Genomic DNA, 26,728 nt, shown 5'->3' with positions numbered 1-26,728 from the left:
TGACATGCACACTCCCTTTGTTAAATACAAATATACAACCCATACACCATTTTTTAATAAGTTAAAGCTTATGAAAAGCAAACAGGGAAAAATGACAATAATTTCAAAAACTCCCTTGCAAGCTAATATGCCATGGAATGCACCAAGAGTACACAAGAATATGAACAAAAGGGAGTAAGAGGAAAGACAAGCTCCATACATAAAAACTTGAAGGATAGTTTTTCTGCATAGAAACACAAGAAGGCTGTTCTGCACTTGAAGCAATCCTTGTGAGGTTGAAACAGGGCCTACTCAAGTGTTTCACACAGTTCTCATCCAGGGGTCGCCAACCTTTCAGAGCTCAGGGACCATCAAACTCATAATTTTAAATCCCGCGGACTAGAGACCCTGGGGAAATCCTCCAAAAAGTCTGCAGGAAAATTCCCCACCCCGTTTTTCTACCGATTGACCATTCTTTATTTAGGATCGCAGGATACCGTCTCCAGCTCTGTTCTTGGGGGGGAGAGAGAGAGAGACTCTTTTGGCTTCATGCAAAGAAAGCAGCAGAAGTCTTTTTTTTCTCTCCTCCAAACTCCACCAGAAATGAGTTTTTGCCGGCGCAGCCTCTTGGAGCAGGAAGCCTTGCAGAGTCCCAAAGACTCATTGCTGGCGGAGTTTGGGGGAGAGAAAGAAAGACATTTGCTGCTTTCCTTGCATGCAGCCAAAAGCAGAAGAAGAAAGAAGTGGAAAGAAGCAGCCTGGTGGCCAGGCGAGGCATGAGGGGTGAGTGGGGCAAGTTCCCCCCTCCACCCTTTACCCCCTCCCATCACTATTTCGTGTTTTTCGCAATGCAAGCAATGAAAGTCTTCGTTCCTGCGGGTCTGGATTAATTGCTTTGGGGGGTGCTTTGGGGGTGACATTTCTCTGCGGACTACCAAAATTTTCTCACAGACCACCAGTGGTCCCCGGCCCACTGGTTGGCGACGACTGTTCTAATCCATGGTGATCACTTTTATGTTTAATCTGGATTAAATGTCTTCCCCAGAATCCAGACAACTGCCCTCCCCTGCCTACACACAAACTGTTCTGTACAGTCATTTACATACTCGTAAATGCCGCGCGGCGATTGGTCAAGAACTGATTGGCCGAGTGAGCCGCACGGATTGGCCCGCCGCGAATCTCCCGCGATTGGTGGAAACTAATCGCGGGAGATTCAAAGCGGTGCCATTGGCCGCGGCCGCCGCAGCCAAAGAATAAAAGCCGCCGCTTTTCCCCTTTCGAGCGAGCCGTTCTCGGGACCAATAAATGAGCTGAACTGAGTCACTGGCTCCGAGTCTCCTTCCTTGCGCCAGACACAACACTGGCGACGAAGGTGGGATTCCAAGCCTGATCCCCATCGTACACGTGTCCGGAGGAAATGAGACCGACGAGATGGCCAGCATCGCACTGCCCGCACCTTTTAACCCGGCTACTGAGGATTGGGAATCGTATACCGACCGATTCCTGATGTTCCTCGAAAGTAGCAACCTGAAGGATGCAAACGGGCAGAAGAAAAGGGCTGTTTTCCTCACGCACTGCGGGCCCGCAGTGTTCCAAATGGCTAAAGTCCTCGCGAAACCAGAGGACGTCAAGACAATGGACTGGGCCGACCTTGCGCCATTACTCCGAAGCCACTATGCCCCCGACGTGCCCACCCTCATCCGGCGGCACGACTTCTATCGTCGAGACCAGTGAGCGGGCAAGAGCATCGGAGATTTCGTGGCCGCCCTGCGAAATCTCGGAGGCATGTGTGGCTTTACGGACATGGACGAGGCTCTCCGAGACCGCGTCGTCCTGGGACTCAGAGACCCAGTCCTCCAGAGCCGATTGATGGCAAAAGGCGACATCGCCCTCGCCGACGCCCTCGCAGACGCCACCGCAGCCGAGGCCACCAGGAAGTCAGCGGCCCGAATGCGGAGATCCGACGCCGGGGACCAAAGCGCGACCGCCGAGGCAGGCACAGCAACCGAGACGCGCTCCGAAGCAAGCCGCTGAGAGACCACCACACACCATGGCGACCTCGACTCCGCCTCCGACACCACCGACGGGGAAGAGGACATGCATCGACTCCAGGCGGACCGGGACCGGCGTGATCGACGGAGTCGTAAGTCGGGGCAACCGACTTCGACGCAATATGCCGGCACTGCGACAAAAGAGGCCACATCGCCCGAGTTTGCCGACTCAAGAAGAACTACAGCCCCCAGCGGCAAGACGACAGCAACCAGAGACTAGACGGCACCCCCCCCAGGCCCAGAGACCGCCAAGCCGAGAGCCGATGGAGCTGAGACGGACGGGGCCGACGAGGACGGCGGGAACCGGCGGAGAGAGGAAACCCACCAGACGGTCGTCATTGGCCACTCCTCCAGCGCAGACGCCCGAAAAGTATATGTGGAGGTGGGCATCGAGGGCGAGCCCTGCAAAATGGAGGTGGACTCCGGGTCCTACCTCTCCATGGTTGCATGGCGGGAAATAAAGCGCCTGGTGCCCGCCATCCACAGGAAGGGGCTGGAAAGCCAGAGCCTGATCCTCAAGGACTACCAAGGGAATCGTATACCGGTAGTCGGAACAGGCCAATTTGAGGTGACTTTCAAGGGGCGAACAGCAAGGCTTCCCCTGACGATTGTGGACCGAGACCGCCCTAGCCTTTTGGGACTGCAGTGGTTCGCACCACTCGGAATCGAGGTGACCGGAATCGACCACGTCGGGGAGGCCGACTGGGAAGAACAGCTCGCGAGAGACTTCCAGGAAGTGTTCGACAGCACCCTAGGCAAGTACCGAGGGCCCCCTATCTCATTCAGCCTAGACCCCAGCGTTCCCCCCATTCGCCTAAAACAACGGCGAGTACCGTTTGCACTCCGGCCAAAAATCGACGAGCAAATAGACAAACTCATCAAACAAGGGGTCCTTGAGCCAATCGACCATGCCCGGTGGGAGACCCCCATAGTCAACCCGGTCAAGCCCGATGGGTCGTTAAGGATCTGTGGGGACTATAAGGCCACCCTCAATTGCGCCCTGCAACAAAGCGCCTACCCCGTCCCAGTAGTGCAGCATCTCCTGCACTCGCTGGGGGGACGCAAGGTCTTTGCGAAGCTCGACCTGGCACAAGCCTATCAGCAGCTACCGGTCGACGCAGAAACGGCCGAAGCGCAAACCATAGTCACCCACCGGGGGGCCTTCCATTGTAAGAGACTCCAGTTTGGAGTCAGCGTGGCCCCTGGAATATTCCAGAGCCTCATGGAGAGACTCCTGCAAAGCATCAAGGGGGTGGTGCCCTACTTCGACGACGTATTGGTATCGGCACCCAACCAAAAAGAGCTAGAGGGTCGCCTGAGGGAGGTCCTAACAAAATTCAAAAATGCGGGACTGAAGGTTAAAAAAGAAAAATGCCAGTTACACACCGAAAGGGTCGAGTTCCTGGGGTACCTCCTAGATCGGCACGGGATTCAACCAACCGAGGAAAAAATCAGAGCGATCAAGGAAGCCCCCAGGGCGAAGAATAAAACGGAGCTACAGGCGTTTCTAGGACTGCTTAATTTTTACAATGTTTTCCTGCCCCAGAAGGCGACCGCGGCAGAGCCTTTGCATAGGCTCCTGGACAAGGCGGCTTTGTGGACTTGGGGGAAACGCGAGGAAGCCGCCTTCAACAAAACCAAGGACCTGCTCACCTCGGATGCCGTCCTCATCCAATACAACAAGACCCTGCCGCTAGCTGTCACATGCGACGCATCACCCTTTGGCGTCGGCGCCGTCCTCAGCCACACTCTCCCCGACAGAAAGGAAGCACCCATCGCTTTCTTCTCACGAACCCTCACCAAACCGGAAAGGAACTACAGTCAGCTGGACAAAGAGGCCCTGGCCATCGTTGCCACTGTCAAAAGGTTCCACGAGTACATCTACGGCCGAGCCTTCACCATCATCACCGACCACAAGCCACTGCTGGGAATCCTGGCAGGGAACAGGGCCACCCCGAACATTCTATCCCCTAGAATGACAAGGTGGTCTGAATTCCTTGCTGCCTACAGCTACCGGCTCACACACCGACCCGGTAAGATGATCTCCCACGCAGACGCCCTGAGCCGCACGCCGCTACCAGACTTCAACACCGACCCAGCACCCACGACGACCACCCTCAGCATAGAGACTCTGCCCGATCTACCCATAACCGCGTAAGACATTGCCCGTGAAACTAATAAAGACAAACGTCTGGCGCGGGTATTGCATTGGGTAGAGAAGGGGTGGCCCGAAAAAGATGACAACGAGACCTTCAGGACATTCCGGAACCGACAAACGGAACTGTCAGTGCAAAAAGGGTGTTTACTTTGGGGGGACCGGGTTGTTATTCCGGAAAAACTACAGGGAAAGGTTTTGGAATTGTTGCATGAGGGGCACCCGGGCATCGTTAGAACAAAGGCCTTAGCCAGGAGCTACGCCTGGTGGCCAGGGATGGACAAACAAATCGAGGCCTGGGTGGCAGCATGTAACAGATGCCAGGAAACCAGACCCAGCCCTCCCGCCGCCCCAATCCTGGAATGGGAAACCCCCAGGGGACCATGGTCCAGGATTCACATAGTTTTTGCCGGGCCCACAAAAGGGCACACCTTCCTCATCACGGTAGACGCTTACTCCAACTGGTTGGAGGTAAGCAACATGAAAACTACCACCACGGAGGCCGTCACCAAAGAACTCAGCAAGCTATTCGCAACCCACGGCCTCCCAGACAACGGGCCCCAATTTACCTCGCTGGAATTCGAAAAATTCCTAGCGGAGCGGGGGATACGACACGCGTTGACAGCGCCGGCACATCCGGCAGCGAACGGGAGGGCGGAACGGATGGTTCAATTTACAAAAAAAACAATCCAGAAAATAGAAAACGGGGAAATCCAAGAAAAAATAAATAAAATGCTCCTGATACAACACATAACCCCGAACACAACAACTAACAAAAGCCCGGCAGAACTATTAATGGGGAGAAAATTAAGGTCCCCACTGGACAGACTGCACCCCACATACAACCCAGAAAATCCCCCAAACTCCTCGAGCAAAGACCGAACATTTAAACCAGGCGACACAGTATACGCAAGGAACCTTACCGGGGACCCACTTTGGATACCAGCAACCGTAACCCAGGTGACAGGTCCCCGCTTGTACCGTTTACAAACAACCGACGGACGAGCATGGAAGCGACACATCGACCAATTAAGGTCAAGAACAACCATGGGAAACACAACCGACACGCAAACAGACACAAACACATACCCAGAAAAAGAAGGGGACCCCCCAACACAAACCAAGAGGGGAGGGAAGACCCCAAGAACCAACCCACACCAGAAAGAAACTGGGAATACTCACCAACAAACAGCTAGCTCAAAACCTCACCAGGAAGAAGCAGCCAGGCCAGCTCAACCAGCCCAGAAAGACCAGGCGGGAGCGGCAACAACCGCAACTCAACCAACCCGGGTAGACCGGGAGGGAGCTGCGACGAAAGGCCCGGCTCACCCGTCCAGACGGTTCCATCGACGAGGCAGAGAGCAACAAAGAACCCAACCGAACTGGCCGAGAGCCAAACACCAACTAACCTGCGCAGGTCAAGTAGACAAATACGAAGCCCCGCCTACTTACAGGACTACGTTACGTAGGACCCTACCAAGAGGGGAGGGGTGTTCTGTACAGTCATTTACATACTCGTAAACGCCGCGCGGCGTTTGGTCAAGACGCGTGGCGAACTGATTGGCCGAGTGAGCCGCACGGATTGGCCCGCCGCGAATCTCCCGCGATTGGTGGAAACTAATCGCGGGAGATTCAAAGCGGTGCCATTGGCCGCGGCCGCTGCGGCCAAAGAATAAAAGCCGCCGCTTTTCCCCTTTCGAGCGAGCCGTTCTCGGGACCAATAAATGAGCTGAACTAAGTCACTGGCTCCGAGTCTCCTTCCTTGCGCCGGACACAACACAAACCATTTTTTTAAAAAAGCAAGTAGAGTTGTTAAACTTGTGGATGAATGAGATGCAGTTTGCTTAGATACCATGGTAACTTTCTTCCTGCATTTTTAAAAATAAAGTTGGCTGCCCCTTGACTCAGAGCCTTACTTATCTGAGCTGAAGTGAGACTGTTGAGTGGCATGTTCATAGTAAATAAAAAGTAAATATTATTTACTTAAGATCTGCCTACTTAAGAATCCCCCCAACAGTTTAGCAATAGCTCTTAGACTTACATACCACTCCATAGTGCTTTACATCCATCTCTAAGCAATTTACAGAGTCAGCATATTGCCACCAACAATCTGGGCCCTCATTTTACCCACTTCAGAAGGATGGAAGGCTAAGTCAACTTTGAGCCAATCAGGATTGAACTCCTGACAGTGGGCAGAGTTAGTCTGCTGTACCACCGCAGCTCATATATTTGGAATCCACTTTTTGAGAAAAAAGTGTTACAAGATTAATTAAAACATATCATATAATCCGCTTTAAATAAATATAAGCAACAATGTCCAATTTTCAAGAAAAGTATAAATACAGGCAGTCCTCAACTTATGACCACCATTGAGCCCAAAATGTCCAAAGTTACGTGAGACATTTGTTAAGCGAGTTTCGCCCCATTTTACTGCCTTTCTTGCCACAGTTGTTAAGTGAATCACTGCAGTTGATAAGTTTGTAAGCTGGTTGTTAAGTGAACCTGGATTCCCCCATTGGCTTTGCTTGTCAGAAGGTCGCAAAGGGAATCACATGACCCTGGGACAATGCAAAACAATAAATATGAACCAATGGCCAAGTATCCAAATTTTGATCATGTGACCCTGGGGATGCTGCAAAGGTGGTAACTGAGGAAAATGGTCATAAGTCACTTTTTTTCAGTGCCTTTGTAACTTTGAATGGTCACCAAATGAAATGTAAGTTGTAAGTCAAGGACTACCTGTACTTAAGTAGTTATTAGTGGCTCTGGACAGTGTAAGGGGAAAATGAGCTTTCTAGAGATTCTCCTTTTTAAGTTTTTTTTTTTACATTATTTCATTTTCTGTCTCTATTTTTCCTTTATCATCAGCTTCAAGACTGTAAAGTAATGATACGTTTCATATTTTTAAAAGAGTCAAACACACAATAAATCATAATTTTCCACACCTTTAAATATTTGTTGGCAACACTGCTGCTGCCCTATGACCAGATTACACAGATCTACCCTATCTCGTTTAAGTCTAATTATGGTTTGTTCTTTGGCCTTTTCAATCTTAGGCATATCTGAAGAGCTTTGTTATCTCTAGGGAAATAGTTTATGATCAAAAAGAAGTAACCTACATTTTTACTGAGTATGTGGCAATGCTTTTCTATAAGTCATAGAAACTTGTTATCACTGCAATGCTATCCTTGTTGGTAGACAAATAGAGCATATATGTGAATTGCAGATATTGATCCTTGAAAGGCATTGTCTTAAGATTATGGCAATGAACCACACCTCAATTAGCCACACCTCTCATTGTCACAAACTTTTAAATTCAGGTGCTGGTGTGTCTGAACCTGGGACAGAAGGTTTGGGAAGATGGACACCACAATGATACTATCTTGGGTGATGCTGTTAGTGCTTGCAGGTAAATTCTATGCTTAATCTTCTCCAGGGTGATTGAAATAGAGTGTAGTAGATGGATCATCCAAGGTCTCCAAAATGGGACTTTTTGAAAAATTACAGGGCATGGCTAAAACTGAACCTCTGCATTCTGTGTATCTTCAATTAATCCAGAATGTTCACTCTTAGGAAGCAAATGAAGCAGAGTTCAGATTCCATATAAAGTTTTACATTTTAGAATTCAGCTTTATAGGAAAGTATATCATGTATCGTATATTTAAATGATTTATACATGAAAATGATCTCTGCTCATCCCTTAAGCTTCCAAATTGTGCAAACTATTTTTCTTTTATTGCAAAGTTTCACTTTAAATATATCCTTAGCCAGCAAACTACCATCTATAATTTTGGGGATGTCTTTTAAGCTGTTAAGAATCTGTCAGTGATCAGAACTCCTCTTGCTAAATCTTTATTAACTGTCTATTAACCAACTTTATTAATCTTTAATAAATTCTATTATCCAAGTTTTTTTTAACAGTGCAGATATTAGGATTGAATCTTGTATCAATACATTCAATATCTCGCTCAAGTCTCATGAGAAACAATTGATGAACATTCTTTGAATAATATTCTATTTATTCTGAGCACTTATTCATTACACTTTCAGGCAACCTGTATGTACTTTTCTTTGGTAGTTTATTCGTCCATCTCTTTTTTACAGCTTTGTGTGTTTTCAGACCTTCCCTAAGCTTTTCATGTAGCCATGCTGCTGGCTTCTTGTATTCATACTTCTACCTTTTGAAATTAAGATGCTCCCTGCAATATCGCTAAGTTCATTCATTCTGAGCAGCTGTGGATACTTCTAACATGTACTAATATGTTACTTCTTTCCCTTAAACAAATTTTATAATTATTATATTTCAGTTATGGAAATCAGACCATGAGGTGTCTGTTATACCTTTTTTCTGTTCTGATTCAAATCATTGCTGAGTTTTGGGGAAATCTCTGCATTTTTTCTTGGGAAGATTTCAGAAGCGATCAGCCATTGCCTCTTTCTTGGGCTGAGAGAGAGATGGACTGGCCCAAGGTTAGAAAAATGGATGAGAAGACCACTTTAGTCTTTAGGTTCTTGAATTTTCTTACTAGCTATACAAAGTTTGCTTGCAGATATTACATATTGTATGATATGTTGTCACATAAATTGTTTTTTTTTTCTTCCATTAAATCACGTCCAATTTGTGGACACTGCCTAGGCCAGTCCCTGAAGTTTTCTTGGCAAGGTTTTTCAATGGTTTGCCATTTCCTCCTTCCATGGGCTGAAAGAAAATGACTAGCCCAAGGTCACCCAGATGGCTTTGTGCCTAAAGTGGGACTGGGATTATTCTAGCCTGATACCTAAACCACTACACCACACTGGTCCTATACATTGTTTATTATATTTATTTATTTTATATACCATCACAACCCACATATCTAAATGGTTTGCAAGCAAAAAACTGAAAAATGCCATAACAATTCAATAAAGCATCCTACCTAAAACACAAAATCTAATCCCTGTTAAAAAAGTACTATCCCATTGCCACCCACTAAAATTGATGCCGAATAAAATGCACTTTAGCAACCTTGCATTTATTTATTTATTTATTTATTTATTTATTTGACATTGTTATTAATCCTTTTTCAAACAGACAGACATAAAATAAAAATGAACAATTTGACAAATGCAGAACTAAAAGGGGGAAAGATACGTTTACAGACCCAGTAAACATATAAAAAAGAGCCACAGTGTCTTTTTAAAAAAACCTTTAAAAACCTAAATGCCTTTACTTGGCCATGTTACTTGAAGGAGCATCTTCTCCTTTATAGACATGCCCAGATTTTAAGAGTGTTTCTCTAACGAGGCTCTCCTCCAGCCCCTATCACCAAAAAAAAAGAGAGGTGGGAATTTAGAGAGAGAGAGAGAGCTTTTTTCTGTGGTGGTGTCCTAATCTTGGAACGACTTTCTATGGAAGCATTAAATGGTGCCTCCCCTAGCATCATTTTGGTGCCAGGTGAAGATTCCCCCCCCCCCCCAGGATTTTGCATTTGCTTAATTGTAACTGCATTTTAACTTATATTCTTTATATATTGAATGGCTGTTTTGTTGCTGTCTAGTTTATAGGGATTTTCATTTTGCACTTTGTTTGATTTTATTGCAAACAATGCAGAGTTCATCTATTACATATTTCAAAATGTTAAAGAAAGAAATAAAGGCATAACTATAACTTATTTTTTTTCCAGCCACCTATGAATCTTTGCAAGAAAAAACAATTGAGTTAAAAACTAGACCCAGCTCAGAAGAAGTAAGGTCTTGGATCAAGTTCCAATTTAATATGCTTGCATGTTGAGCTACCAACAACAGATATTACTTGAGAAGGCTGATCTGTCGTATAATACAGAACTGATGTTCCTTTTCTAATTTAGACACATTCTCCTGCCATCACCAATGTACAAAATCAGGAAAATACACCTGCAATTTTAGCCTTTATGTAAAGAGGAAACATTTCCTAAATTTTAGGGTGTCTGGACATAGTACTTTGTCTGCTTGAATCACTATTTCCTTTTTTCAGGAATAGTGGCAATGGGAAGAGAAATTTTTCTTTATATTATCCAAGCCAGCTAAAGAGAATCTGGATTTGTATTATGTTATTTGGCTTGTATGCAAGGCAGAAAGAGACTTTTTATATCTTTCTTGCGCTTCACTGCTATTATACACACATGCTACTTGAATTATGTGCTTGCTTTGCATTATTTTATTCATCATAATTGCTTATTTGAAAAAAATATAAAACAAATAAGTAAAGCATGCAATACGCTGGGTTATATTGTTAGGGTTTAGTTGTCAGGGTAGTTTGTAAGCATTCACTAAACCTTCTAGTTTACATGATATATTCCTTTAAAAAACTTTTGGAAAAAATATTTTGCAATGACATTTAAACTCATTAACACTTTGATTATATTATTTCTACAGGTAATTCTGAAATAATAACAGCAAGAACAACAGCTGCTGCCTGTAAGTCTTTTTTGAAATAATATTGTTGCTGCTGTTGTGCTGCTGAAAATTCTGATGAGACACTTGCTGCCATGCTTGCACATATTTATACCTCATAATTTAGTACTAAAATATAGTACTATATGTTTAAAGCAAATTTCCTTCTAGATTTGCCTCAAACATAATTTCAAATATGTAATTTTAAGAGAGCACAGATAATATTTCTCCACAACTTCCTGATTCTTTTTGCATTGCCTTTTTGTGTGAATCAGCTCATGCACTAATGCAAATAGAGAACTGATTGTTGCGACATTTGGCTTTGGACTGAACTGCAACTCTCATGAAACCATATCAATCCCCCTCCAGTATCATATGCACTCAGCTGACGTGAACCAGAGGCTTATTTTGTATGATTAAGAGATAATTGCAAATATTTTGAAAAAGGAGCTTGAGAATTTATGGGAATGCATGCAAAACACTCTCCCTCCAAACCATTAAATATATTTTTGCAGACACAGGTGGCTGTTTCAGGATATGTTTCTGAATGTGTCTGTGTGTGCGTGCACATAGCTACTGCATTTTATTATCCAGCAAGATAATATCCCCTCTGTAGGGATATTTGGGTAACTGCAAACACAGGGACTTAAATCCTGATAATGTGGGGATCGCTACAGTGTAAAGGAACTAAGTGGTCCTTGGTGCTCTCTGAGCTTGGTTGTTTTCTTGCAGATGTTTCATTATCCAACCTAGGTAATATCATCAGTGCAACTGGTATTTCCCAATTCAACCCTGAGCTACATATATAACTGGGTTTTCACTGGCATCTCTAATACAAGACAGTGAGAAGTATTGTATGCTTACCATTTTTCAAAAGTTGAATTGTACACAGAAATGAAATCAGGGTAGAGAAGGCTTGAACTATAAAAGTTAACACCCCTTTGACACTTCAGAGACTACCACTGCTAATTTAATCATTTTAGTTTGTAGACTTTATTGAAGCTTGAACCATATCTTCCTGCAAGGAAGAAATATAACTTTATGGACCCAGATGAACACCCCTTCAATGCTAGAAGCCATAAGGAGCAAGGGACAAGCAGACACACAACTGATCAAACTTGACCGAACAGATTATCCATATTATTAAGTCTTAAAATATGAAATTCATCCAAAGGTGGACATGTTTACTGAAACTGTAGAGTCTAAACCTATAAATATTCAAATAAAATCCTCAGCTATATTTATTCAGAACTATGTTCATACATCACACTACTCCAGAGCTATTTTAATGATAGATTTTGAATAAATCACAATTACTTTGGTCCACAAAACCAAAAATATTTAATGCTACTTTAAAAACCTGCAATAGCAATGGGTCCACCACATACAAGGATAACCATACAGTATACGAAGTTTGAACACAAACATGGTGCTTGTGTATGTTAAGCAAACCCAGTATAAGTTGGTATTCAGAACATCTGCAAACTTTCTATTAGGCAAGCCCACCAAGGAGAATTAATTTAGGCAATACAGTGGAAGTAGCACTGTAACACAAACCCCATCCCTTTCATGTTTGCATTCTGGACATTTAAAAGTTCATTTAATTAATTAACTGCTTATAAAAATAAGGTTTCTCTCTAGAGAAATATAAATCATTTTCATGTATTATTAAGAAATATTATTTCTAACAAGAACAAAATCAAAGTCTGATCTGCTGCAAGTTTGCAATAACAGATGTTCCTGCACATCATTGTTGTATTTTTTATTTTATTTTTCAGTTTCAACCCCAATTGATCATGGTGAGTTTTCAAACATTTATGTTGGTTTGAGTTAGAGTTGTTATTTTTTTATTTTTTTTTATTTGGTTTAATTGCTTACAAGATAATAGGTATCATTTATATTATATCAGCCTTTGTCAACCAGTTGCTTCCCAAGTGCAACAAATGCACAACTGGAATTCTGGGAGCCCTGATCTGGAAAACTGCCATTTGAGAAGGTTGCATTAAACAAATAAAGTTTGAAGTAGAGGGTTTGAAAATGAGACAGGTGACAAATAAAGTTGCCTTTGCCCTACAAAAAATCGTCACAAAAAAAGTAATTCAGGAATAAAAATGACTACACCCAGGCTACTAGTACCAAGCTGTAAGAATCAGATGACTGCTAGACTACTAAAAAAAATTGAATTCTTATCTGCCATCTAGTAGTTAGGTTTTTGCAATCCAGACATTGTATTGATATATTATATTGCCCAACTTGCTGTCACAAAACTCTGAACAGCTTACAATCTGTCAGTTTATAATGTTATACAAGTGTAAAATATTAAGCTATAGTGGCCTAAGGATCAAGAGAAAATTGCCATGTCATATATAGTACTCCAATTATCCAAATCTTCTTTGGTCAGCATACCATACTCTGGCCCTCTGTCTGTTTGCTTTCCTTTAACTGCTCTTTGGCCTTTGAATCATGGCTTCTTTAAGGAGGAAGACTTTTATAGGAAAAGATTGGCTTCTTCATTCAAATGGAGGTGGGAAGAGAGAAGCTTTAAAGATAAGCCTTTATGGAAGGTGTATGTATATGTAAACAGTTACCCAACAAGCACAACAGCGTCAAGATGCTGGTAGGCACGTAACACCTACTTAGAATAATTATTTTCCTAAAGAAACAAGCAGGCATTTTGGGAGGGGATGGAATTGGGGCATGGAGTGAAAATGTTACTTAAAACTGTAAAGGAATGGAATTTATCAGTCAGATGGTGAAGAGAAGCATATTTCCCCTAATGTTATTCCCTGCTTTGTTCCAGCAATATCTGTTTTCCCAGCCCAAATCAATAGCGGTGGAAACATAACCAGTCCTTGCTATTCTACCGCTCCAGTTAAAAATTACCTTTTTTAAAAAAAAAGTCCGATAGCAAAGTCCAAGTCAACATTTCTATCAAGTCATCTGAAACTGCACTACTTGAAAAGACAGTGCCATCAAGAGGGACTCTACTAGACCCTTCTCTGTTGTGGTACTATATCTTCCTTCTTCTCCTTAAATCCAAAGGTTCCCCCTCTGATTAAGTTTGAAGTCCTTTGAAGTCCTAGTTATCTTTCCAAACTTTGATCAGGGCAATAGTTGAATCCTGTTGGATGTTTTTTTTTTTCTTTCTTTCTTTCTTTCTTTCTTTCTTTCTTTCTTTCTTTCTTTCTTTCTTTCTTTCTTTCTTTCTTTCTTTCTTTCTTTCTTTCTTTCTTTCTTTTTGCATCTTTCATTCAGACCACCCATAACATTTTTGTATGCTTTTGCCCTTTACTTTTTAAATTGTGAGTTACCCAGAGTTGGTAGGAGTATGTTGAATAATAAAATAAAACATAAACTAAGTGTCTGAGGGAAAGAGACCTATCCCACCATTTTTTCTGACAAAGTAGCTTAGTAGTGCAGGGAGCTTTTGAACAGAAGAGCCTCATCTATAATCTGAAGTAATCCTGCCTAGATCTATTGTTGTCACATCAAAAACAGGCCACTAACCTGTCGGAAGAAGGAATGGAAACAAAAGGTTAAGATTTACAGTATATTATGTTTAGTGCAGGGGTGGGATTCAAATTTCTTAACAACTGGTTCTGTGGGCATGGCCTAATTTGGAGGTGTGGCTTAGTGATCATGTGACTGGGTGGGCATGGCTTGTATGTAAATATTGTGAATATTTATGTAAATATTGATTTATTTATTTTTAAAGAGCAACTTTTACCCCAAATCAGGCAAAGCAGGCAGGCAGTTTGAGTTGCTTGCAGAATCACAGAGTCACTCACAGATCTACCTTTCTGCAATCTGCTACCAGAGGCAGTGGCGCAATTTGCCAGTTCTCCTAACTGTGCAGAATCGTAACAACTGGTTCTATAGAACTGGTCCAAATAGGTAGAATCCCACCCCTGGTTTAGTGTTTCCAAGGTGAGACTTTTCTGGTGCGCCCCATTTAAAAGTAGTAAGACTGAAAGAAGGCAATAATTCCACATTTATTTGGAAGTTACATTTTAAAACCATAATTTTGTGTGCATTAAATGTACAAATATGTAGACACCTAATGATTGATTAATTAATTAATAGCTGTGGTGGCACAATGGTTAGAATGCAGTACTGCAGGATAATTCTGCTGACTGCTGGTTGCCTGCAATTTGGCAGTTCTAATATCACTGTTCAAGGTTGACTCAGCCTTCCAAGGTGAGTAAAATGAGGACCTAATTGTTGGGGGCAATATGCTGGTTGTGTAAACCACTTAGAGCGGGCTGTAAAGCACTGTGAAGCAGTATATAAGTCTAAGGGCTATTGCTAAGGCAGAGATACCATTATGTGAATGGTATGGATCTTGTAACATTATACAGATGCAATCACTAAAATTAATTTGGAGTGCCCCCCGGAGGTCATCAGTTCTTACAACAAGATAGGGAAAAATCACTATGGCAGGTATATCTGCGTTGCAGTTCTCATTCAAGATTCTTAAAAGCATCAAACTGAATTTGGTTACTTATCTTTGTTTTTAATTATTCTTATTTTGAATATCTTATTCTTAATTATCTTATTATGAACCATCTCCATCAGAGATGGTTTTTTACTATTATTACTATTATTATTTAAGATTTAATCTTCAATTCTATTCATAGTCTGGGACTGGTAAAAACTTAACAATTCAAGCCTTAACCAAGGACCTAAGAGCTGTTAAGGTAGTGTCTGAGTATATAGGCAGTTCTGAGTAAGGTGAGTTGCTTGCAGAATCACAGAGTCACTCACAGATCTACCTTTCTGCAATCTGCTGTCAGAGGCAGTGGCACAATTTGCCAGTTCTCCTAACTGTGCAGAATCGTAACAACTGGTTCTATAGAACTGGTCCGAATAGGTAGAATCCCACCCCTGGTTTAGTGTTTCCAAGGTGAGACTTTTCTGGTGCGCCCCATTTAAAAGTAGTAAGACTGAAAGAAGGCAATAAATCCACATTTATTTGGAAGTTACATTTTAAAACCATAATTTTGTGTGCATTAAATGTACAAATATGTAGACACCTAATGATTAATTAATTAATTAATAGCTGTGGTGGCACAGTGGTTAGAATGCAGTACTGCAGGATAATTCTGCTGACTGCTGGTTGCCTGCAATTTGGCAGTTCTAATATCACTGTTCAAGGTTGACTCAGCCTTCCAAGGTGGTTTGCTATTTATAAAAAACAATAAACATACACACACATATGCATATATGTTCCTGATATCCGTTGCTCAGCCTTGAGATGAGTAATTAAGATCCAGTCATTTGTTTCTTTGGTACTGTGTAATTGCAACATTCCTTAGCTTCAGGAAAACCCAAACAAATCCTGATTTGAAATAGAAGTAAATGGCATCTGCCCTCTTTATTGTACAGCAGTTTAGAGCTAAGAACCAAGAACTGATCTGAATATAAGGGAAATAACTATAAGCACTTTGACTATTTAATTTTATCTCTTTTTTTGTGGCAGTTCCCATGATTTAGCAAATGATTTTTTTAAAACTGCACAGTTACTATCTGTCTGGTAGTTAGATATTATGTTGAAAAAAAAAAGACCTGGTTAGGTATGAAATTCTCTTAAATCCATTTTTTCAGATATAATTTCTTTGTTCTGTTTGTTGGTTTATTTGCAATTTTTTTAGTTACAGACGAGCAATACTCTATCGATTCATTTCCAACCAAAATTCACTTCCCTGTTTATTTTCAGTTTTGATACAAAATATGTTGTTATGGTAACCGGTATTTTTGTAGCATATAAGGAATTACAGGCAGAGATATCATTATGTGAATGGTATGGATCTTGTAACATTATACAGATGCAATCACTAAAATTAATTTGGAGTGCCCCCCGGAGGTCATCAGTTCTTACAACAAGATAGGGAAAAATCACTATGGCAGGTATATCTGCGTTGCAGTTCTCACTCAAGATTCTTAAAAGCATCAAACTGAATTTGGTTACTTATCTTTGTATTTAATTATTCTTATTTTGAATATCTTACTCTTAATTATCTTATTATGAACCATCTCCATCAGAGATGGAGATAGTTCATAAAATTAAGGCTTTTAAAAAGGCAGATAAAAAAATATAAGGGACTGTTAGATAGACATATGAAGTCAAATGAAAGTTGATTATGGTATTTTCTAATTTAATATACTAACTATTAATATATCTGTGGCTATAGTCCACATGGGATGCTTTCTATTATGTTCTTTTCTTTCAAGTTGTTTTCATTAAGAAAATTTTGTACATGTGTGTGTATATAGATGCTGTAGATATCAAATATGGTTGACATACCCTCAAATATTTCATGGGTAAAATGTTATTAGTGTGCTATTATCTGTCATATAGTTTATTATGTCTCTTTCCCTTTTTTCAGCTCCTTTTTCACCAACCAGACCACCTAGTTATAGAACAGGTAATATTATACACTGTGCTTTCCTACAATTTGCTAATATGAAAAAAGGTTATGCTTGGTATCCAGAAATCACATATAATTTGGATATTAACTGTGACATTTCTTTCTGTTTCTGATTGTAGTTATGTTTACAATAACACTATCTTTTAAGCTGTAGTTTCAAGGACTATTGATTTCAGCTAAGTTTTCATATCTGGCCTGTAAAATTCCAGAAGACTATGGGATAGCCCCACAGTAATATAAAACTCTGATTTTGCTGCCATCTGGTAGTGTGGGTTTTTACAGCCCAATTTTGCTAGATTGATTTTTTCCACAGGTTTCCTAATTTTACTGATCTTTTAAGGAAGTATGCATAATAATAATTAATTATGCTCTAGTAACAATTGAAAATAAAATTATAAAATTTTATTTTATTCAACTTCATACTTTCATTTTCAATTGTTACTAAATAATAATCAATTATTGTATTTATTATACAATTATTATTATGATTGAGTATACAATTATACTCAATTAAAAGTATACTCAATTTTATTGATATATTACCAAGAAAACTGGATAGCAAATAATATATTTGAGAACCATTTTATGCTGATGGTTGTAGGGCTAGATTAGGACAAAGAAGCAGAGGTGGTATTCAACAGGTTCTGACCAGTTCCGGAGAACCAGTAGTGGAAATTCTGAGTAGTTCTGAGAACCAGCAAATACCACCTCTGACTGGAGAGTTTACAGTATCCTTCCCCTGCCATGCCCATCAAGTCACGCCCACAGAACTGGTAGTGAACAAATTTGAATCCCACCACTACAAAGAAGCCACAAATCTAGATATGCAGCTGGGTTTTGGCGTCAGTCCCCCTTTCTGAAAATGTTGCTAAGAAAGGTACATGAATGTTTCCATATGGAGTAGGGATCCAAGATCAAAACTGTTTTGAAGTATTGGTATATGCTAACTGATACATAGCAATTATTCCCTTTTTAATCCTTGCTTTATAAAAATATCCCCACCATTTAAAAATCACTCCCTCTTGTGTTGGAAGCACTGAAGCATTTCCAGGTTGAAGGATTAGCCAGTGACATCGCTGTTGTCCAGAGGACACCTGGCTTGGGACTCCTTTCATGTCCCCGTTAAGTTGCCCACCAAAGTGGGACCCATCTATTAACTTACAATCACCCACTTTTAAACTAATGGGTTGACAGGAGTTGAAGCAAAGGATAGGAGCTCGCCCCATCCTACAGCAGCATTTGGGTCTCAAAACAGGCTTGCTGATTGCCAATCCAGCATCCTAACCATATGAGCCACCACACTCCCATTTAAAAATATTTATTCCAAAACATCAATTTCTCATAAAAATGAATTTCAACTTCTTTGTCAAGAAAAATCAAATATGTTTGGCTCCCTCAAGTATTGGAAAAGTCATCAGGTGGTTGCCATAGTTAGAACCAAGAATTTGCTAGGACTTTAAAAGCATCAAATTATACCTCACATTGGATTCATAAGGGAACATGTTCAATGTTGTATTCCAATCCATTATTGACATTAACAAACACGCCTCATAATTAAAGAAAATTAAACCATTATTGTGATATGACAGTGATTTTTGAATGATAAATTTAAAAAAAGATATCAGGAATATATTTATTGCTGTAGAGTTTTGGGGAGGGAGTTGGTTTTGTTTTTGTATAATAATATCTTATTTTTTCAGGGTGAAAAAGCAGACTTGGAGCAGACAGTTTGATGGAATTATTATTATTATCTTTATTATTATTATTACTATTATTATTTAAGATTTAATCTTCAATTCTATTCATATTCTGGGACTAGTAAAAACTTAACAATTCAAGCCTTAACCAAGGACCTAAGAGCTGTTAAGGTAGTGTCTGAGTATATAGGCAGTTCTGAGTAAGGTGCTTTTTTTTTTTTTTTGCAAAGTCAGGATATTCAGGTCTGATAAGTTCAAAATTTCCATGATCTAGGCAGCCCTTTGGGTATTGCTCCAAGGGCTCTATTAATATTGGTACTATTGATTTTGTCCTCCATAATTGCTCAACATCAATTTGCAGAACGCAGTATTTTGTTATTTTTTCTAGTTGTTTCTCTTCAATTCATACATTATCTGGTGTTGCAATATCAATGAACCATATTGTTGTTGTTGTTCCTCCTGTAATCTTTTTCTAGCATCCTCTTGGTTGGGGAAGCTGGAAACTGAAACACAAAATCTCAATATGCCCATTTTCTTCCAAGGTCTTCAAGAAAAGAAAAATAGCTCTGTTGAATAGTTGTATGCAAAATGTTAATTTTCCAGCAACAATATAGAAGAGATTGCCATAATCTTCTCCTTAAATTTTCTGAAAATTCCCAAATAAGAATACATTTGGCATTTCCTAATAACCTCCAAGAAAATTTAATCCCAATAGAATCAGCCCTGATTATTTGTTTTGAGATCAGCCAACGTTGGGTAGGTTCTGAGTATCACATCTGCATATTAAAATTTGTGAATTGTCAAGAAGAGCAATCATACTAATTGATTCATTAATTAAATTTTAAGAGCTCCGATTGGTAAATGGAGGGAATCGCTGTCGAGGCCGCGTTGAAGTTCGGCGTGACTTTGGAGAATGGGGGACAGTTTGTGATGATTTATGGGATCTAAAAAATGCGGCAGTAGTATGCAGACAACTTGGATGTGGACAAGCTATTGAAGCAAAAAGCGAAGGCTATTTTGGACAAGGATATGGTCCTATTCTCCTGGATGATGTGAACTGCAGTGGGTATGAATCCCATCTTTTGGAATGTAAAACTTCAGGCTGGGGAAATCATAATTGCAACCACCAGGAAGATGCTGGTGTCATTTGTTCAGGTACGTTCTCATCCTGTGATGAGACCAATATACATATTTTATGGGGGAAGGAGGTTTTCCCCATTGGTAGTTAATGTTGAGAGTTTGTACATCTTAGTGTACTTAGTGTTGGAACTTAATATTCTAACTCACCTAATGAAAACCCAGGATACTAACAAACAAACCCAGAAAAAAAATGATGGCTATAAAATTGTAAAGGGATAAGATTCACCAAGAAAAGAAAAGGATAGATGGGCAAAATTAGACTTGCAGAAATATATGTCAGCAACTTTTACCTGAATAAAAATGTCGTGCCAGCCTGGCATACAACTGAGGTTAACTTGTTGCACTTGTTGTTGTAATGGAGACCCATGAGTGTGTGGGGGGAGGGGGGGCGGGAAGAGCCAGGTTTTAAGACTTCATTTAAATACATTGGGGGCCATATGAATCTTGAGAGGGACTTCATTTCAGAGGCCAGGCGCTGTAACAGGCCTCTGTTTTCTTGGTCTCTTGAAGTGATACCAGTGATAACTGATGGAATCCAAAGCATGCTAACTCTAACTGCATAGAACGGAATCACAGAAGCCATAGTAGATAGACATTTCTTCAGATAAACAGCCTCAAGGCTTGATAAGTGATAACCAGAATTTTGAATCCCACCCCAAAGCCTCCTGGTAACCAGTGCAGTTAGATATAACCCAGGAAGATATAGCTGAGTAATGGTGAAACAGAGGAAGCCACAAAGAGATCATGCTCTCTGCAGGAAATTTTAGGACAAGATGGATAAATATAAGCTAGGATTCTATACAGAGAGAGTAGTAAAAGAGCATGTAGCTTAGTGACTCTACTGAGCCATCATCTCAAGGATATGTGATTGTACGGGGGAGTATTTTGATAATGCCTGGTAGGCATAGCTCTCTCAAATTAGACAATAACTTCAACATCCCTGAAATGGTCACCTAATATTGCCAGAGAATCTTTTATCCAAGTAAAATTAGTTACATAATGATTACAGTGCAGACAAAGAGAGCCGTTTAATTACATTGAATCAGTGATGGGAAAACATAGCACTTTCGCTTTTTTGTACCCTTGAAGTGGCCTCTCGAAACCAAATAGTTGGCACAGAAATGAGCACAAGTGAGTAACTTTTGAAGCCTTAGCAAAACAAAGCAAATACTATTCTTCGGGTCATTGTATCCACTTTACAAGCAGTGTGATAAGAAATGGATGTGCATATCAATACAGCCAGTGTGTGGCTGAACTACTACAGTAAATCTCTTGAAATGTAATCAGGTCCCTTTTTTTTTCTTTTTCAGCAAGTGTTCATCCAACAACAGGTAATGCTGAGGCACTAGAAGTGTATTTCAATGTACATTTTGATTATTTGAAGACTTACAGTTGAGTGGACAATTTGAAGATGGGGAGGGGTGTTGTTCCAGCAATCACCTGACAAACATGATGCTGTCCAAATAAGTCAGTATCTGGACTCCTGTTCATTTTTGAAACATGTCATTTTCTCCTTGAAAATGAGCCTATGGTGGGAGCATATTGGATTATTCTTCTGCACCCAGATAGCCTCTACACCCAGGGACAAATATCTCACAGTAAAATCTGGACCATTCACTGTTTATGGCAATTTGAATTTTTTCACGCACAGCAAAATAAGCAAAGCAGGAGACTTTTTATTTGTTTGATGAAATAAGTGCAGAGTGTTTCATCTTTATTCTTTGTTTATTGACATATTTTGGATTGCTAACAATAGGTAATTTTGAAATAATATCTGCAAAACAGGGCATGAGGATCCAATTGTAAAATCTAAACTAATTTGGCAACTAGCCTTTGCTTTGTATTTGTTTCAGTGTTTGTTATCTAGTCGTATGATAAACATTTCTATTAAGTAGATTAAGTAAGTGATAACTCTTTAACAACCACACAGATAGATTTTCTCCATGATGATCTGTCCCTAACCTGGTCTTTCAGGTCTTAGAACAGTGAACCCATCACCACCGTAATGGAGCCCATCCACCTCCCATCACAAATTTACCTTTATTGGGGTAATATGACCTATTCTGGGTTTAACTGTAGTAATAAAAAAACTATTATAACTTTAGTTCTATTTACTACAGCAGAAAATGTTGCTATCTGAACACATTTATCCAAAATAGAGTGGATAATATATTATCACATTCAAGTTCCAAATCAAATCTAAGGATTTCAGAGTGCATGGTAGACGTTTTAAAAAATCCCCAAGCATGTGCCATGTCTCCCTGCCCAAGCTATCTTTTCCTCTTCGAGCATTGCACATCTCTATTTTGCATTATTTGAACTACTGAGCCACAGTGGTGCAGTACTGTAGGCTACTTCTGCTGACTGCCAGCTGCCTGCAATTTGGCAGTTCAAATCTCACCAGGCTCAAGGTTGACTTAGCCTTCCATCCTTCCAAGGTGGGTAAAATGAAGACCCAGATTGTTGGGGGCAATATACTAAATCTTTAAACTGTTTAGAATGGGCTGTATTCCAGACATTGACCACTCTGTTGCTGAAGTCGTATTTCCTGCAATCAAGTTTGGTGCGGTTAACCTTGAGTTTGTATCTATTGTATGCTCTTGTGTTGTTATGGTTGAAGCTGAAGTATTCATTGCAATGTATGATTTTATATACCATACTTAGATCAGACCAAAGACGGCATAATTCAAGGTTTTCTAGGTCTAGAATTTCAAGTCTGGTGGCATAAGGTATTCTACAATGAGTAGAGGAGTGGAGAACTCTTCTTGTGAAATATTTCCGGACTTTCTCAACTATGCTAATATCAGATACGTAATGTCGGTTCCAGGCTGATGAGCTGTATTCAAAAGTATTGGTCTAGCAAATGTTTTGTATGCTCTAGTTAGTGGTGTGATATTACCAGAGAAAAAGCTACGTAGGATTAGGTTAACAACTCTTAATGCCTTTTTGGCTATGTAGTTACAGTGGGCTCTAGCACTTAGATCATTAGAGATGAGTATTCCAAGGTCCTTTACAGAGCTTCGATCATCAGCAAGGTCTTGACTATTCAGCTTGTATTTTATTTTCTGATAATTTTTTTGCCAATATGTATGACAGAGCATTTATTTGTTGAGATTTGAAGTTGCCATTTGTTTGACCATTCTGATACATAGTCAAGATCTTTTTGAAGGGTAGCAGCATTGTCTGTGGTATTGAACAGCTTTATATCATCAACGAAGAGGACACAGTTGCTCTTAATATGATCACAGAGGTCATTTATGTAGAGTATGGAGAGAGTTGGTCCTAGAACACTGCCTTGGGGGACACCACTGTTGACAGGTACAGAATTTAATAGGACACTCTCAATTTTGACCATTTGTTGTCTGTTTGACAGGAATACTTCTATCCAATTATGCAGGTGTCCAGAGATACCATAAGATTTTAGTTTTAGGAGTAGTTTGTGGTGTACCACTGAATCAAAGGCTTTACAGAAGTCTATGTAGATTGCATCTTTTGTTTTGCCCTGATCGAGTTGTGTAGTCCATATGTTTTTGCAATGTAAGAGTTGCAGATTACAGGATAGTTTTTTTCTGAAACCAAATTGTTTATTAGAGAGCAGATTGTTTGTCTCTAAGTGGAGGATAATGGATTGGTTAATAATTGATTCCATGACTTTACAGGTGACGCAGCATAAGGAGATTGGTCTGTAATTTTCAACTAGGCTGGGGTCTTCCTTTTTGAAGATGGGAATGACCATGGCTTGTGACCATAGGTTAGGCAAGGAGCTGGTCCTGAAAGATTTTTCAAAGATTATGCTTAGAGGTTCTGCTATGGAGTGGATAGCTTTTTTAAGAAGTAGGCACATATTCTGTCTGGTCCAATAGATAGAGATGGTTTTAGATTGCATAGTGCTTTTTCAACATTGTCTTCTGTAAAATCGATATGTATTAGATCATTGTGGTTTTCTGTGGTTCGGCTAGGAAATACTGGGCATGATCCACTGCTGTTTACAAATACAGAGCCAAAGAATGTGTTAAAAAGGTTGGCTTTAATGGTGTCGTCATTGCAGTCTTTACCATTAGGTCCTGTCAGGAGTGGGATGGACCTTGAGTCTTTTAGTTCGTTGTTTACAAAATTGTAAAAAGCGTGGGTGGAATTGGTGCGTAAAAGGTTTTCCTCTTGTTTAATGTGATTATTGGTGTATTCAGTCTTTATCTGGTAGCATAATTTTTTGTATTGGCTTTTGAAGTTGGCAACGTGACCAGATTTGTTTTTCTGCCAGAGTGATCTTTTTTTGGATTGAAGTTTCCTTATTGTTATGGGTAATCTGTTTTTTTTGGGGGAGTTGTTATTGGTACATATAGTTTGATGACTATACTTTCATTTTCGAAATCTCAAAATCAATCTGTTTTTAACCTTGTGTAGTATGGTATATGATTTCAGAATGTAACTTCATGCTTTATCTATCACTGTAGCCTATCTAATACTTTATCTTTGTTCACTAGCAGGTCCTCATTGGACACCATCAATATCACCGGCAGCCCTTGGTAAGAAAACTTTAGGGATCTGTTTCATCTGTTAAGTGTAAACCATTTGGAGTATAAGATCCTTTTCCCATGTACCACTTTTTATGTTTGTGATCCCATTCTAGAATTATTTATTTAGCATTGATTATTTATTATTTATTTAGCATCTAGGGTTCTCAACAACCTTTAAAGGATCCACAGTTGCTTGGCTTCAAGATGCAAGCTATCTCTAAATTTCCTTTTATATTGTTAAATATGTAGTGAGAATGAGTATTGTGCATTTAATGTCATATATCTGGGTGGTTCTTTTTTTGTTTTTGCGACTTGAAGAAGATTTTATTTACTATTGTAGATACAGTGGGCTATTGTTTTTTTAAATATTATTTTTATTAAACATTTTTCCTCATTTTATAACACTATTTTCATTCTTTGCATCTTTTCAGTATCAGTATACATATGCTTTACATACATTTTAATTCATACATACATACATACATACATACATACATACATACATACATACATACATATGTATATGTATATATACACACACACACACAAACACACACACACATATATATTCCTTTATATATATTGTTCCACTGTAATATCTTTATATTATTTCACCAATTATACCATAATATTCGGTTTCTCCTCTATCTTTTATTTCCATTGTCAGCCTATCCATCTCAACACACTTCACCCAGGGCTTTAAAAGTTTGTTGTTTATTTGTTCAGTCCTTTTTGATGCTATATGAACAAAGGGGCACCATTACACTAGGACTGTTTTGTCAACAATTGCTTCAATGAATCCTTGTTTTGTTGTTAGTGATGGAATCTAAGCATCTTGCTTTCTTTTTGCCTCTTTTCAATTGCTTTTTTTTCCTCCCAGGCCTTCTGTGATAACTGTTGTCTTTGAAATAGATTAGATTATGGCTATTGAAAAATTAGCTTCAATATTAGAACTTGAGTAAACAGTCGGATTTTACTTCATTTAATGTCAGATGGCCTGTTTTTGTTGTCTAAAATATTTTCAACCTACTGTCCAGCATCAGAATTCAAAGAAGTGATTTTTAATATTTAAAGTGATTTTAATGGCAACAACATTTGGTTTTTATTCCATGTATGATTCCATTGTAGGCCATGATGGTCCCAAAGAACATAGGCTGGCAAATTTTTGAAGCCGTAGTCCATACTTATTTTTATTTTTTTAAGTTTAAGCATAAAATGAAATTTGTGATTATTTTGTCAAAAGTATCTCCATTCAATTGAGAATGTTTATTGGCACTATTTTAGTTTATGTAGGATATTTGAGAAATGTTTTATGATGTAGCAACAATTTTCTTGTCCAAGAAGGACCTCAGACAAAAAACATTTCAATAAGAAGATGAGGAACAGCACAACACATACTACAAACTGGTTTTCCTATTGTTTGGAGGACTTTTATGGCTCTACATTTCATTAATTTGTATACGGTGAAAATATCCCATGTTCCATTCTTTCTGATCATGGTCTTCTTACTATCTTGCTTTTTTTCTTTTGATGCATTAGGTTAGTGATGGCAGACAAACATCAAAAGGTTGTCTCCCTATAAAGATATACATTTTCTCACATCTTCAAATCTTGATTGCTGTTGTTCATTCTGTTTCCTATCAAAAAGTACAATTGTAAAAATATTTTCCTCCCATGTCTGGGACTGTTTATGATTGAACAATATGATTTCTTTTTTCCTCAAGAGCTCCAATTAGTAAATGGAAGTCATAGCTGTCAAGGCCGTGTTGAAATTAGGCATTATTACCAAGACTGGGGGACTGTTTGTGATGATTCATGGGACCTGTATGATGCCAATGTGGTATGCCAACAACTTGGATGTGGATATGCCATCAGAGCAACATCAGAAGCATTCTTTGGTCAAGGATATGGCCCTATTTACCTGGATGATGTTCAGTGCAGTGGGAATGAAAACTACCTTTGGGAATGCAGAAGTGCAGGCTGGGGAAATCACAACTGCAACCACCGAGAGGATGCTGGTGTTATTTGTTCAGGTACTTGCTTACTTTGTCATTGAAATATAAATCTATTTATAACACATTTTATATTTACAGCTTTTAAATAGTTTGGCATGAGAGTTAATTCATGCATCTGATTTAAGAACACATAATTAAAGTGTAATATTCTAATTCAGTTAGCTACAAATAATGAAGGTAGGATTTGATATGCAGATGAAGAGTCCTGAAGGAAACAACTCATCAAAGGATCCAAACATTTTAACCTATCTTCAGGAATGATAATTGCCAAAAGGCACAATCTTGAAGCAAGGCTGGCAGAGAATGTATTGGTCTCAGACAGGGAAGAACCAAAG

At 39.8% G+C, this 26,728-nt stretch overlaps 1 protein-coding gene across 3 annotated transcripts in view; it reads left to right on the top strand.

Moving 5' to 3' along the window:
• Positions 1-26,728, top strand: part of LOC113413228 (scavenger receptor cysteine-rich domain-containing protein DMBT1-like) — a 56,770-nt gene that overhangs the window by 7,610 nt on the left and 22,432 nt on the right. For 2 of the 3 annotated variants that reach the window (XM_087964375.1, XM_087964377.1), the window contains exons 2-9: positions 7,506-7,594; positions 10,579-10,620; positions 12,375-12,395; positions 16,983-17,021; positions 19,568-19,876; positions 21,172-21,192; positions 24,346-24,387; positions 26,103-26,411. In XM_087964375.1, coding sequence (XP_087820501.1) covers positions 7,546-7,594; positions 10,579-10,620; positions 12,375-12,395; positions 16,983-17,021; positions 19,568-19,876; positions 21,172-21,192; positions 24,346-24,387; positions 26,103-26,411 — 832 coding nt within the window. In that variant the 5' untranslated portion in view covers positions 7,506-7,545. The remainder of the gene's footprint in view (positions 1-7,505; positions 7,595-10,578; positions 10,621-12,374; positions 12,396-16,982; positions 17,022-19,567; positions 19,877-21,171; positions 21,193-24,345; positions 24,388-26,102; positions 26,412-26,728) is intronic. The other variant, XM_087964376.1, reaches the window with a different exon arrangement.

The sequence above is a fragment of the Notechis scutatus genome, chromosome 4 (genome assembly GCF_049901735.1).
Source record: "Notechis scutatus isolate UNSWTSFEM ecotype Mainland chromosome 4, rNotScu1.2, whole genome shotgun sequence".
NCBI classification, from domain to species: Eukaryota; Metazoa; Chordata; class Lepidosauria; order Squamata; family Elapidae; genus Notechis; species Notechis scutatus.
The sequence above is the reverse complement of the archived record's forward strand: the minus strand, read 5'-3'. Positions and strand labels throughout refer to the sequence as shown.